Here is a 13,405-nt window from a genome sequence, read left to right as displayed (position 1 = left end):
CATGCAATCCAGAATAAAATATGATGAAGAATAATTCAGTTCTTCAGTCAGTTTACAGACTGTTTTCAGATGATTTCAGGTTTTAATCGGATGATGTGTTTTGTGTCTGCAGGAGCAGTACGTTTTCATCCATCAGTGTGTCCTGCTGATGTGGCAGAAGAAGAAGCAGCAGTCCATCACTTCGGACGTCATCTACGAGAACGCCAGCAAGACATAATGACGGCAGACTCCTCCAGACGTGAGTCAAACATGAACAGCACAGATAGAACAGCATGAAATTTAAACTGTCGACGCAATTTAACTACAATGATCTGAAGTCTTAGTTTGTCCTTGAGCATCAAAATCGATAAGTGTCATCCTCTGGGGATCAGGGAGCATTTTAAAGCAATCTGGCCAATAATTAGAGATATCTTCAGTATCTTCAACAGCACAATCCTCCAAAAAACTCATTTTAAAAATAGAAAACGTCTACAAAATCCTAATCTACCATCTCTAGCAATGTTAAAAAAAATTCGTCTTAAAAATCCACACCTAAACTAAACATTAGTTCTTTTGCCCACAGCCAAAATTTTAGTATTCTACTTTATTTTATGATTCCATAATTTCTGAATAATTTCCTGGAAAGATCACAAAACTTTACATTTTGGCACATGGAAGCTGATTTGTTGTAGTTTATTGCTATTTTTAATGTGCGTAAATTTTAATCAAGTATGTCGAGTTGTTTCTGTTCTGGTTGAAGACGACAACTCAACCATCAATCTATAAACCACAGTTACGTCACCTGGTTGCTCCATGACTATCTTTTTTTTTTTTTAGCTTTAAAGCAGCTTTGAATATTATCTTTAACTTTAATCATAAATACATTTTTGATCGCACAATCCTCCAAAAAAGTTATTGTAGTGATGTGAAAATGTCAAGAAATCTTTACAAGTGTGTAATTTCAGAATAATTTTGTATGAAGTTTACTGGAAAGAACGGAAAGAAAGTTGTGTATTTCAGTATGAATTATAGAGAAAAATATGAATTTCTTTTAAGGAACAGCTACATTTAAGCCCTCGTAAAATATGAATTCTTAATACATGTTGAATTGTATTCTGCTTGTAGACGGATTTCAGACTAAAAGGTTAAACTCAGAATTACCTGGAATGATTGAATTGGAAATGTATCAATTAAACAGTTTTTTCAAAATTATTAGTACGAAATGACATAATTCTTTCCAGGAAACATTTTGTAAATTATTCTGAATTTACCAACAGAAAAAAACAATGTGTCTCTGGAAAGCAAAGTACCTTTTAATTCCGGCATCCTCTGAAGTCTCGCCACCAAAACTCACCACGGGACTCCTCCTTTGTTCTGATTGGCTGAAAGGCTGGTGACAAATTTAACTCTATGAACCTGCAGAGAAATAAACAAACACAACCTCTAGCTGTAAAGATCCTGATGTAACTAAATTAAATGGAAATGCTTCATTTTACAGGTCTTTTAATTTTATAACAAATTCCTGGAAACTTTTAAATGTAATTTGCAGGTATTTAACGGTACATTTGTAGGACATTTTACTGTGCAATTTGGTACAAATTATTAAAAAATAAATAAATTAAAGTTGGTTTAGTTAAGTACAAACTCCTTGTATTTGGGTTCCAAGTTAATCTGCAAAGATTCTTGATAAATGAGTGAAAATACTCAGTTTGCACCAGTATTTATATACTAAATTCTTACTTAAAAACTCTTTCCCTAAGACTACCAAATTACATAAGAATTAGCAGTTACACAGCAGCTACTTTTATGAAATTGTTGGAAAAAAACTATATATGAAACTACAAATACTACAACTCAACCAAAGTAACCTTTTTTCCCCCATTTTATAATTTGTTCTAAATTGCACTCTTTCTGTAAAATGTCCTCAAAATTAACCATTAAATACCTGCAATCTCCTCATAAAATTTCCAGGAAATTCAAAGAAAATTAAATCCCTTTTCCTCATCTTGCAGGCTGTGAACACACCCAACCTCCTGTGCTTCAGGCATCCATTCTCTGCAGAAGAAGATCCGCTTCATCATCAGTATCAAAAAAAAACAGCAGAACATCTCGACAACACAAGAGACAAAAAAAAAAAATAATAATAGTGAAATCCAGTTTTTTGTTTGAATTGGTGTAAGCATGGGATGGAGTTTTGCCTTAAGGAGCCTTCACTGACTGACCAACATGTTCAACCACAATCCTGCCCTCTGAACTGGACTGACTCACGTCAACGTGGAGTCGGAGGAGTCGGAGCATTAACAAGCTCCGTCCAGTGATTGGATGTCTACACTGTGTCCGTCCACGTTCAGACAACGTGAGGCGACGAGTCAGTGGAACCGAGTCAGCAGTTTTTCCATTTTATTTATGTTTTTTAATCTCAGGAGTAGCTGAAAAACCAGCAAGCACACTGGCCTCTTCCTCCGCTTTGAAAGTCATTTAGCATTTGTTAGTTTTAGTTTTAGTTAATTACGTGCAGCTTTCCTGGCTTCTTGCTAAGTGAGGACGGACAACGTTACACACTGCCACCTGACACGGGACAATAACATGTTAACTATTACAGCCACCACCTGCGCTAACATGCTGATTAACTGCCAGGACTGCTGCACAGGTCATATTCACTGAAGGAACCCAGCAAGCATTGGACGAAGGATAAAGTTCTGGATCCAAAATGAGCACAAAATTTTACATTTTGGCAAGTTGAAGCTGATTTTTAAACGATTAGTGAAGTGTTTGCTTTTAAAAACAGCAACTAAGAAGCATTATTGTGCGTGGAGATGCTCACCGTTCGTAAATTTTTATCAGTCGTTGAATTGTTCATTTGCCGAAGTATCTCCACATTTATTCTTCTGTTTTAATGTACAGAAAGCTATGAAGCAGCTTCAGAAAGTGTTTGATCGGTAATATATTGCAGTCCTGATTTTACTAAATGCTGCTCGATACAGGCAGCGTCTAAATTTTTTATTCTGTCCGTTGAATCAACCGTTAAACGTCTGAATGTTTGCTGGGTCTGCACAAAAACTAAAGGGCACAAAAACAGTGGAAGGGAAAGAACGTCTTAACGTGGAAACATGTCGGCCTCATGCTGCCATCCCGTCGCTGTACGGCGTGTTAGAGGCCAGTTTAGATGCTAGAGACTGTGGTTGTAGAGAGGTAGTTTGTATTTGCACTGAGGCCTCAGAGCTGCCTGACCTGCTGACAGAAGAAGGGAAGAGTTTCTGCTGCTGCTTTTGACTGTGGAGGACTGCTGTACAGCCATGTTGCTCGATATTTGTCCTGTGAGCTGTGGGCTCTTTCTAACGAAGGATGTGTCTCAGTCTGAAGATGAACTTCAGACAACCGTAGAGGTTTTTACTCTCTGAGTTTTGTGATCACATTGGCGGCAACAATCCTCCAGCAGAGAAAAGGATCATATCTGACAGTATCTGAAGACAGTTGAACTGCCAAAACCACTGAGATATTATATCAAGACCTGATATCAAGTTTCCCTTTATGTTGCTCATGTTGGGAAATGACAGAAACATATCTGCTCAGCATATCTTCGGGGCTGGCTCGAGCCTTTTAGGGGCCCCGAGCACAACTTGAATTTCATTTTCCTACAGTCAAGGACAATAAAACTACATATATGACCTCAAAGCTTAACCTGGTTTAATGGGTCATTTCATAAAATAAACAATAACATTTTGTCTTAAGATACATTCACTGCATTTTTTACAGAGCTCCCAAATCTTATTATGGCCAAAATTTTGTACAACACATCTTAAATTTATGTTGTGCTCCCTATGATTTTTGTATTCAAAACTGGTATTATCCCAAAATGTGGTATAGTGCCTCAAGAAGTTGTTATGAATCCAAATTTACACTCCTGCAATTTTGTTGTAATCCAAATTTTTCTAAAACGATTGTAAAATTTGGTATGATCACAAAATTTTGTGTAACACTCAGTAAATTCATTCAAAATTCTTATAGCGCTTCAAACGCTAAAATTTGGCACATTCTTTTTACAGATTTTTTTTTTTTTTTACAGATAAAATCTGTAATAGTCCATCAAAAGTTATGGCGTAAATGTTGTAATTTCCAAATTTGGAGTACCCCCCCAAAAAAGAAATTTGATACCCCAAAAATTTTGTATATCACCAAAAAAAATTTTTTTTAGTATCTTTTGCTCATACAAGGATTTTAATGGCAGAATTTAGTATAGTGCCCTAAAATATTATACAGCACTAATAATAAACCGTTCATATCTCTCTCTTCTATTTATGTCACAAGTGAAATTAGTAATTCTTGTATTAATCCCCCCAAATTTTGCGTTATTCCACTTATATTTGTTGGGAGGACATTTTGGAATTTGGAAAAGCTTTTGAGCATTGTAAGAAATTCAATGAATGTAGCATTAAATACTCACAATTGTGACAAAATTTCTGTTGTTCTGGGGCCCCCTGGTGGCTTTCTGATCATGGCTCGGGCCGACCGCATATCTGTCTTGAACACTCAACTTATGTACAGAAAATTGTTGTGAAGCCATTTTCTGAAGCATCGGTGTCTGTCTGCTAGTTATCAGATCAACTTAGTTACGATCATTTTGTTGTCATTTACCATCTTTCTACTGAACATATTGACTTGAAGGGCAAAAGAAAAATCCAGATTTCCCACTTCCTTGATGACTGTAGAGAATGTCTACTGAACAGATTAGAGTGGTCGACCTCATTCAACCCAAAGTTTTACACTCTATTCAGGATGTACAGGGTGTCGTCAAAATGAACGCAGCACAAGGTTTGGCTAAGAGTTCAAAATGAATGGCTTTTCTTTTTGTTAAAGGTTTTTGTTATTGTTAAAGGTCCAATAAAATAAAAATTCTTAAAATTTACTGCCAAAAAAGTTTTCTGTACAAAGTTTTTTGTTGCACATTTATCCTCAGCAAATAAACCTGACTTTGCAGAGTGTAAATACTACAAAACAATTATCAGCGTTTACTGTTGTCTTATGAACTGCCTTACAATAACTTTGCCAAGATAAAACACAGTATAACATTTTTAAAATTAAGATGTAATTTGGTCATTTTCTGATCTAAAAAGTAACCAAATAATATGGATTAATCAGTATTATAACTGAAACCAAATGCCTACATGAAGCAAGAGACAATACTGATGTTATTTTGCTCATGCACAATTAGTTCTACTGGGAAAAAAAAGGTATAACCCCCAATTACAAAAAATCAACTAAAAGAAAAGCAGATACTGACTGTTTGCATTATTTTGACCACACCTTGTGTCCAATTTATTATAATCAATGAATGTGCATAAAAAGGCCTTTAGACACTTCAGTGTTGACTTTTTTTTCCATTGTGGCCTTGTGGTTCAAACTGATTCCCTGTAATGCTAACAGTTAAAAACAATTTTCAATGTCAAAATTGGATAGTGTCCCCAAACTTTGTAAAATTTTGTAGAATATTTGTTTTAATGTAAAAAAAAAATAATAATAAAAAAATAGGTGTTTCCAAAATGTATTACCCCCAAATTTTGTATAGACCTAAATTTTTTCTAATATTATAAAAGAAATTGGTATAGCTCCCTAAATGCTAAAATGTGATTAAAGGAAAAGCCTATACTGACTGTTGTTTGCATTATTTTGACCACACCTTGCATCCAATTTGTAAAAAATTTGAAGAAATCAATGAATGTGTGTAAAAAGGCCGCTAGACTCGTCAGTGTTGACTTGTAAAATGATTCGTCATTGTGGCCTTGTGGTTCAAACTGATTCAACACCTGAAGTCTTTACCTGTTTGCTGTCTCAGATCCGCAGAGGTTCGGCACTTTGGTTCGGTCGCCACTCGATCTGAAATAAGTTACATTTCACTATTAGATATCAAATGTACTGTACATACTACTACTGCTTAACTATTCTGTTTCTACTTGTCATTACGAAGTAATTCTTGTGAGATGACTTTGTTGCTTTAGAGGTTTGTTTTTTAAAAGTTGTTGTATATGTGAATCATTACCTGAGCCAGAAGCTAAGTTCTCTCATCACTACGACGGTTCGTTTTTTTGGGGCTTCGGAGTCGCCGTGGAAAGCTGGATGTTTGGAAACTCAGCTGTTTCAAAAGAGTCATGTGGACACGGAGAACTCGTCTGTGGCCAGTCAAACGCACTTTGGTACGACTGTCAAAAAAAAAATAAAATAAAAAAATAAAAACTGACAGACAACCTGCAGACAATTTTCAAAAGCTCAGCACTGTACACTCTTCTACAATTCTTTCTCTTGCTTAGTGTGTGTCCAGTCAAACTTGTACGTCATTGGTGCCATTCTTGTGCATTGTGTCACTTAAAATTTGAGGGATGATCTCAACCCGGATCATTGTCACAGAGTTTTAATGTGTGTGTGCGTGTTGGAACAAAATAAAATGTTGCAGTTACATTTGTTGTGATTCAGTTTCTATGTACAAACTTCATAAGTGTAGTGATGAGGGCTGGGTGTTATTCAAAGTTTCTTGTTAGGAGTGCTGATTCAGCAAGTTTCAGTACCAATACCAAAAACACATTTTTTGATATTTACTTCACGGCTGAAATTAAAAATTGTAAATTATTTTCTATAAATTAAACTCTAGGCCTGTATTGGTGGTCTACATAGTTTTAAACACCATACACATACTTACAAATATACATATATTGTTTCTACATGAAAAGAATCACAATAAAATAATGCAAGTTTGTGTTGTTTCAGTTCTCAAGGTTTAAAAACAGCCAGTCAGAGAAAAATCAACCTCTATGTGAACTTCACTCTTTTATTATAAAATTTTTTTAGCCTACGTTAAGATATTGCATTAGTGGGTAACGTAACATTACGCAATCATATTTATGTGTAGTCAATTATAATTGACATTCAAATTTTTTTTCTTAAAATGTATTTGTTACACTCCCCACATTTGTAATGATTACAAATTTGGCATAGCATCCTCTACATTTATATTACAATCAAAACGTTGGGGATTACTATACTAATTATATATATTTCACCTTAATGATTTTGTATTAATTCCCAAATTTGGTATAGTCTCCCCAAAAGTTATGTTATAAAGCCAAAACTTGGCTCTGTACTATTACAAATTTTGTCAGCTTCAGACTAAACTTGCCTTGTTTTCTATGAAGAATTATAGAAAATGTGACCAATTTAGCTCATGTTTATTAAAATATTACTTTAGTTGTATACTTGACATCATTCAGTAATATTTAAATATAATCATGAAATTCAAATTTGGTAAAGTAGTAAAATATCACTGCCTACATTTATGTTACAATCAAGACATTTGGGATAACGTCAAAAATATTAAATGTTAGTATTACAGTCCTGTCTCTTGCATTAATCTCAACATTTGGTCCGCTCCTGACATCTGCTAGAATACAAAATGTGTCTGTTTAATATCAAAATGTTTTGTTTTGCACTGCTGTTGTATTTACTGATAACATTTATATAATTGGTTATAATATTAATATCAATCTGCTGATAAACCACATCAGTTATCAGATGTCTGACTGATAATTCCTGATGACGGAGACTGCCCATTGGTCTGAAGGCCCAAAATCTCAATAGTTCTAAAAATCTCCCATTGGAGTGAAAGCCCAATAGTCTGACGGCCCGTTATCCCGAAAACATAAGCCCATTGCTCCCACAAGGGTTAGGGTTAGCAAGCATACTGTAAACAGTATCTTCGTGTTTGCAGGTCAAAATAAACTAAAAAAGGCTAAAAACTCCCGGGAGAATGTGTATTTTCGGAGCAGAGGGCTTTTCTTTTCAGGGTAACATGCCATCAGACTAACGGGCCTTCGGTCCAATGGAAGTTTAGCAAACTATCGGGATTTCGGAATAATGGGGCCGTCAGACCAATGGCATGGCACCCTAATGTCACAGTTGACAGCTTAGCACTCTAGCTGTTTAAGCTAACGTTACATTAGCTTCACAAACTAGAGGAACAAATTGCTTCAGAGCTCTGAATCGTGGAGGTCCGTATTGAAAGACTTTACAGTGAAATGTTTAAAACAGTGATATGACGAGATTAAAAGTTTGAAGACAGCTTGTTCACCAGCTATCTGTCGTTTACTCTTGTCAACCGCTGAGTATCCAGCTAGCTAAGATAATTTACACGAGATTCTTTATGTAAAAAGTACACAGCCCACTGTGTATTTTTCAAACAACACAGTTAAACAGAGCGGAGTTCCTTCTTCAACGAAACAATTTTTGGACAATCAGACAGACAGAGGGCATAAGTGACATTAAGTGAACATCTGAAAGTTTCTTTGTTGTTTAAATTTACAGTAAGAGCTGATCGATTTTAAAGGTGACAGATAAACAGTTGCTGACTAGAAATATCACGCTCTGTGGCTTGTTAAGACACTCAACCCTATTTTATAAATAAAATAGTGGCTTTTGCAATTTGGTAACGTAAACCTTCCCATCCTTCCCATCATTGGACAAAAGCAGCCAAATTTATTAAATGTAAAATATTTAAACACAAGCAGCCGTACAAGAACTGTCTGAGTAAAATAAAGTCTAAAAATGGACAAATGATTTTGGTAAGAATTATCTGATCAAAGAATAAGTAGACAAATCCTACTAAAAACTGGGTTTGTCCTGGTTTCCATTGGCTTTTCTTCAGCATAGTCCAGCAGACATCAGGGTCGGGGAGTATAAACACGATGATGACATTTTTGTAAATGTTTTATTGCAGAATGAGCAGATTTATATGGAAAAGGCACAATGAAAACTATACACGTACAAATGCATTTTTGTAGTGAATTCTCGCTAACATTTCTTTCTGATTGGCTTCTAGAACAGTTTGAGTACGAGGACAGTTCACTAAATAAAGCAACTTTACTCTGTTCTCATTAACAGCAATTATCCACAAACTGTAAAACTACCCAGCTTTAATCGTTAATGTTATTACAGTGTTGTGCTACAGTTTCAGACAGACATTTCATTTGTTTTTTCCACTTTTCACATCCTTTATAGTCAACCAGGAAATGTCCCCAGAAACTTAAGTGCATAAGTGTAAAACAAAGTCAATACAATCAATGCGACAGTGAGTAAAGAGTGTACTGGCTGATTTTTTTATATGCAAGCATATACAGTACATATTTAATATATATATATACATTTTCTCCAGCTACAGTGGATGATCTGGTGCTTTAATCAAAAACAGTCATTGTGTTATTAAGTTTGTGTTTGTAGATTTAATCTTTTTTTGCTCGCTGATGGTTTTCCAACATTTAACCAACTTCTTAACAGCTTTTGGTCACTGTTTACAAGACAACATATACAGATTACGAGTTTACTGTAAATTCTCAAATAACATCCAAGTCTGAGCAAGTTCGTGGCCTGCACGAACAAATGAAATCCAGGTAAAAAAAAAGAAACAAAAATAACTGAATATTGGGAGAATTACCTGTACTATGATGTCTCATATGGTAAATTAAGTGTTGAGCAATGTACATTTCCAACAACAGAGTCAAGTCAAACTCACCACTTTCTCTTCTGTCTTTGATACAGTTTTCATTTGCTATTTTTTTTCAATTCTTTGATTTTTTTTTTGATTGTCCTCAACAAAACTCAAAAACTTCCTGTTAATTTTTACACTAAAAGTCTATCTTGAAAGGTTGGGATTATGTTCATTGAGCAGCATTGATGGAAACATCAGAAATAGTTCAAGTTCATTGACAGAATTTAACATTGATAACAAAAACAGCAAAGTAGAAGTGATTGGAAATAAGGAGCGATTCAAAGCGCAAGTGCATTTGTGCTACACTTGGATGGAAACTTGGCGAGCGTTGAACAGCAGTGAGTATGACATGGCTGTTGTAGAAATGAACATTATACAACATTATACTGAATTTATCAAGACAGCAGGTAAACATGGAGGAAGTGATGAGCTTGCATTAACTGGCAAACTGGAAATAAAATAATAAAGGTTTTGTTCTCTCGGTCATTGGGGCAACTATTTGAGAATTTACAGGATATTGAGAAGCAGAACTCCAACTATACAACTGTTTAGTGTTTTGTCCCATTAGTCAACTTACTGAAGTGATGGCAGCCCCGATGTGTTAGATTAGCATCATATTATTGTGTCCAGCACTCCACGGCTAAAATAAGTAGAGTGACAGAAGCTCTGCTAACTGTCAGAAATGCTATAACAGCTTTTTTTTCTTCAACATAACTGAAAAAGAGAAAAGAAGTGTTTGACACTTTGTCTACTACAGAGCCAGAGATGCTGCAGCATTTAGTCATGATGAGCTGGATGAATCACTGAGCCGAAACGTTTCTCTTGCTAGCGTTAAGCTAGATCACACCAGCATTTAATTTAGTTAATTCCTTCAGAACCACAGCGAACAGAGGATTTTCTTGCTGGGATTGAAAGTAAATTTGCGGAAATTTTTACATCAACTTAAACTCCATTTTGGTGATTTTTGACCTGTGGATTTGCGTAATTGACCAATAGCAAGTCGTCCTGACAGAGCTGACTTTTGAGGGACGGAGAGCGGGAGAGTCCAAAAATGGAGGAAGCTATCATAGCTTATTAGCTGTGTTGCTAACATCCAGATTTATTGAACTGAGTATGGTACTCTGTAGTACAATGAACTGTCCTGTTAGCAACTAAGCTATGCTAACGGACTTGCTAACTCACCGTTAGTTAACGGCACAGTACAGAGAAAATAGTAAGAAGCAGGGAGAACCGTTGTGACAATTAGTGGTTAGCTTGCCAGCTAGCTACAGCAGTTCACCAACTAGTCATATGACTAGTCACCACGTCACCAAGCTTCTAGAAGAGTTTTTGATTGATTTCCAAAGCAACTTTAAAAAGGAAATAATCCATAAACACTTCCCGTTCTCTCTGCAGAAAGCAGTTTAAATAGTAGCTTACTTACATTTTTTTTTTTAACGTGCATTAATTTGGTATTTTGTCCACAAAACTGCCAAACTGTTACATATTATTTAAGATCAGTAACCATTCAGTCTCAGAGCTTTTACAAGTCGTCATTAACTGACTTTAATAACATATAAATATCAGTCAGTCTGTAACTTAACATGATTAATAACAAACCGTCACTTTAATCTACCCGGTGACACATGATGACGTAAGATGACTAATGAAACTGTCTCTACCTGTTGCTGTCGGCGGAGCCTGAAGTAATCACATCCATGAAGTTCAAAGTGGGAGCTTCGCTGAGTCAGCAGACTACATTCATTTCAGAGTTTGGACGACCTTTGACCTCTTCAAGAAAGAGTCAGCAGAAACAGATTTGTAGCATCTGTACAGAGAGTTAATTAAACAACCTACAGTCATTAAAAATACTAAACTGTGATTCTGAATCATTCTACAGGTTTGATTCTTCGATCGCCTTCGGCTGAGAAACATTAACATTTTTATTATTGTGCAAAAATGCTGATCACCAAATCTAATATCATCTGGAAATCTGTTTCTTAATGATTGCGTCACTAACTCTAAATCACAGGATGCTCATAAATTAGACATTATAATAAAGTTCTTGTGCATTTCAAGGACAGAATTTTCACTTATTTGCTTTTTCAGCTGATCTGTTCTATCATCAATTTATTGAAGTTATTTAAACTTTTGGAATAACCATAAAATAAAAAGAGTATATATACTGTGAATATCATAATTCTCTTGGCCCAAATAATCTGCAATGTACAGTTATATTTACCAGTCTATGATCTAGAACAAGTATGTTCAGGCCAACATTTACTACGTTTTAAATTTCTTTTGTTTTCTGAATATATCAACCCATCAGTCATATCAACTACTAGCCCCAGTTTGTGCCTCTCAAATATTCTCATTACATTCAAGTCACAGAGTTTCAGTTTTTCTGAACAACACTGTAGTTTTGCAGTTGACCTTCAGTAAAACTTATAGTATCTAAATATTCCCTGGTTGGATATAAATACTATCTTGCACGTACAAAATATGACCTTGTTGCAACAACATACACATAATATGAGCATTATATATTACTGTTATAGACAGCATCTAGTGTGAAGATACCATTTATAATAAGTTGTGCTTACAAAAACATCTTGTTCCCACAAGACCATTTGTATAAACAAGTTAATATCTTCTACATACAGGAAATATCTTTGAGGACTCTGTATTTTTATAACAATCTGGATTTAAAAACATTTGATCTGCTGTACGACTAAAGTGACATTTGTACGCCGTGAAAACATTTATCTTGTAGTTTCATCATCAGGTATCATCTATACATATACATTCTTCTTTTTTATATATATATTTTCATATAGCAGCTGAGAATAGTTGCTACATTAGTAAGTTTTTTTTTTATCCCTTTATCTTGAGATCAAGAGTTAAGTGTGTTTTCTCAGGATAATTAAATTAATACAGATAAAATTAAAGTTTGTTTTATGTTGTACAAATCGAGCAGAGAGATGTGTAACCAGGTGGTCCAGAGTCTCTGAGGATTTTCTAAAATACCTTCAAAACTGCAGCAAGTGTAACAACTTTCAAAGTTTTTTGGAGATCATTTATTTTTCAGAAAAACAGATGCTGAACGCTGTGACTCAAATGTAATAAAACAAATGTGAAGCACAAACTGAGAATAAAAACATACCAGCCGTTCTACAATTAATACTGAGAGGGTTTCGCTTTGGAAAATGAGCCACTGAGCAGCCTTTCTTCACTTCTTTTTTTTACAAAACACCAACAAAACTTTTCAACATCTGTTGAAGAGAAAACATCATCCAGAATCCCAAAAAGTGTTCACATGAGCTTCAGGCAAACATGGCAGAATATTCTGTGTGTTCCCGACATACTGGACGGTCCAAAGGTTGTTTTATTCTATGGAGACGAGCTGAGGAGTTCCTGCCGGCGCCGCATGATCTCCACAAACTCTGCATGGTCAGCCGCCGCCTGAGGATCAAGAGTATGAGAAAACAGCAGGCTGCAGTTTGAAAAGAAATTAAAAAATGAAGTAAAGGAGGAAGGGGAGGGAAGGAGGGAAGCCATGTGGATGCTCAGTGGGTGCTGCCTTCGTCAAAAGACTCCACCCCTGAATCACAGGTGCTGGCTGCCAGTTTCTCCTGCCGCCTCCTCATGATCTCCTGGAGCTCAGAGCCTGAACTCTTCTGGAGACACAGAGAGGGAAGACAGGAGGAGATGGAGAGAAGATCCAGAGAGCAAAAGGGAGGAAAGCAGAGCAGAGAAGCAGAGACAAACAGCTGGTTAGACGACATGAACTCAAAACACAAAATGGAAAAAAAAATCTTCATCTCTTGAGTCTCGCTGCTTTGAAGCGACTGAGCGTCTCTGCCAGCAAACTAGCGAGCGTCCTGCTGTCCTGCACTGCTGGAAGGCAGAAGATTTTTG

General features: G+C 35.8%; 3 protein-coding genes and 1 long non-coding RNA gene across 16 annotated transcripts in view; 2 read left to right on the top strand and 2 right to left on the bottom strand.

Annotated features, from left to right (window-relative positions):
• ptpro (protein tyrosine phosphatase receptor type O) overlaps nucleotides 1-6,432 on the top strand; it is a 70,995-nt gene extending 64,563 nt beyond the window's left edge. For 4 of the 6 annotated variants that reach the window (XM_067581957.1, XM_067581955.1, XM_067581954.1 and 1 more), the window contains 2 exons: nucleotides 119-238; nucleotides 1,992-6,432. In XM_067581957.1, coding sequence (XP_067438058.1) covers nucleotides 119-238; nucleotides 1,992-2,158 — 287 coding nt within the window. In that variant the 3' untranslated portion in view covers nucleotides 2,159-6,432. Of the gene's footprint in view, nucleotides 1-112; nucleotides 239-1,991 lie in introns of all 6 variants that reach the window. The other 2 variants (XM_067581959.1, XM_067581958.1) reach the window with 1 other exon arrangement.
• The window catches only part of LOC137175993 (NACHT, LRR and PYD domains-containing protein 12-like), a 190,581-nt gene that overhangs the window by 115,079 nt on the left and 62,097 nt on the right, over nucleotides 1-13,405 (top strand). The window lies entirely within an intron of this gene.
• On the bottom strand, nucleotides 98-6,104 carry LOC137176021 (uncharacterized). 2 transcript variants are annotated; one of them, XR_010925769.1, is made up of 4 exons: nucleotides 6,017-6,104; nucleotides 5,797-5,853; nucleotides 1,290-1,395; nucleotides 98-230 (listed from the first exon to the last, which is right to left on the bottom strand). It is a non-coding gene; the product is annotated as an uncharacterized lncRNA (long non-coding RNA). The 2 variants fall into 2 exon arrangements; XR_010925770.1 differs by having other exon boundaries at nucleotides 105-192.
• The window catches only part of eps8a (EGFR pathway substrate 8a, signaling adaptor), a 45,666-nt gene continuing 40,973 nt past the window's right edge, over nucleotides 8,713-13,405 (bottom strand). For 6 of the 7 annotated variants that reach the window (XM_067581996.1, XM_067581998.1, XM_067581999.1 and 3 more), the window contains one exon: nucleotides 8,713-13,164. In XM_067581996.1, coding sequence (XP_067438097.1) covers nucleotides 13,054-13,164 — 111 coding nt within the window. In that variant the 3' untranslated portion in view covers nucleotides 8,713-13,053. The remainder of the gene's footprint in view (nucleotides 13,165-13,405) is intronic. The other variant, XM_067582002.1, reaches the window with a different exon arrangement.

Source organism: Thunnus thynnus, chromosome 23 (genome assembly GCF_963924715.1).
Source record: "Thunnus thynnus chromosome 23, fThuThy2.1, whole genome shotgun sequence".
Lineage (NCBI taxonomy): Eukaryota > Metazoa > Chordata > Actinopteri > Scombriformes > Scombridae > Thunnus > Thunnus thynnus.
The sequence above is the reverse complement of the archived record's forward strand: the minus strand, read 5'-3'. Positions and strand labels throughout refer to the sequence as shown.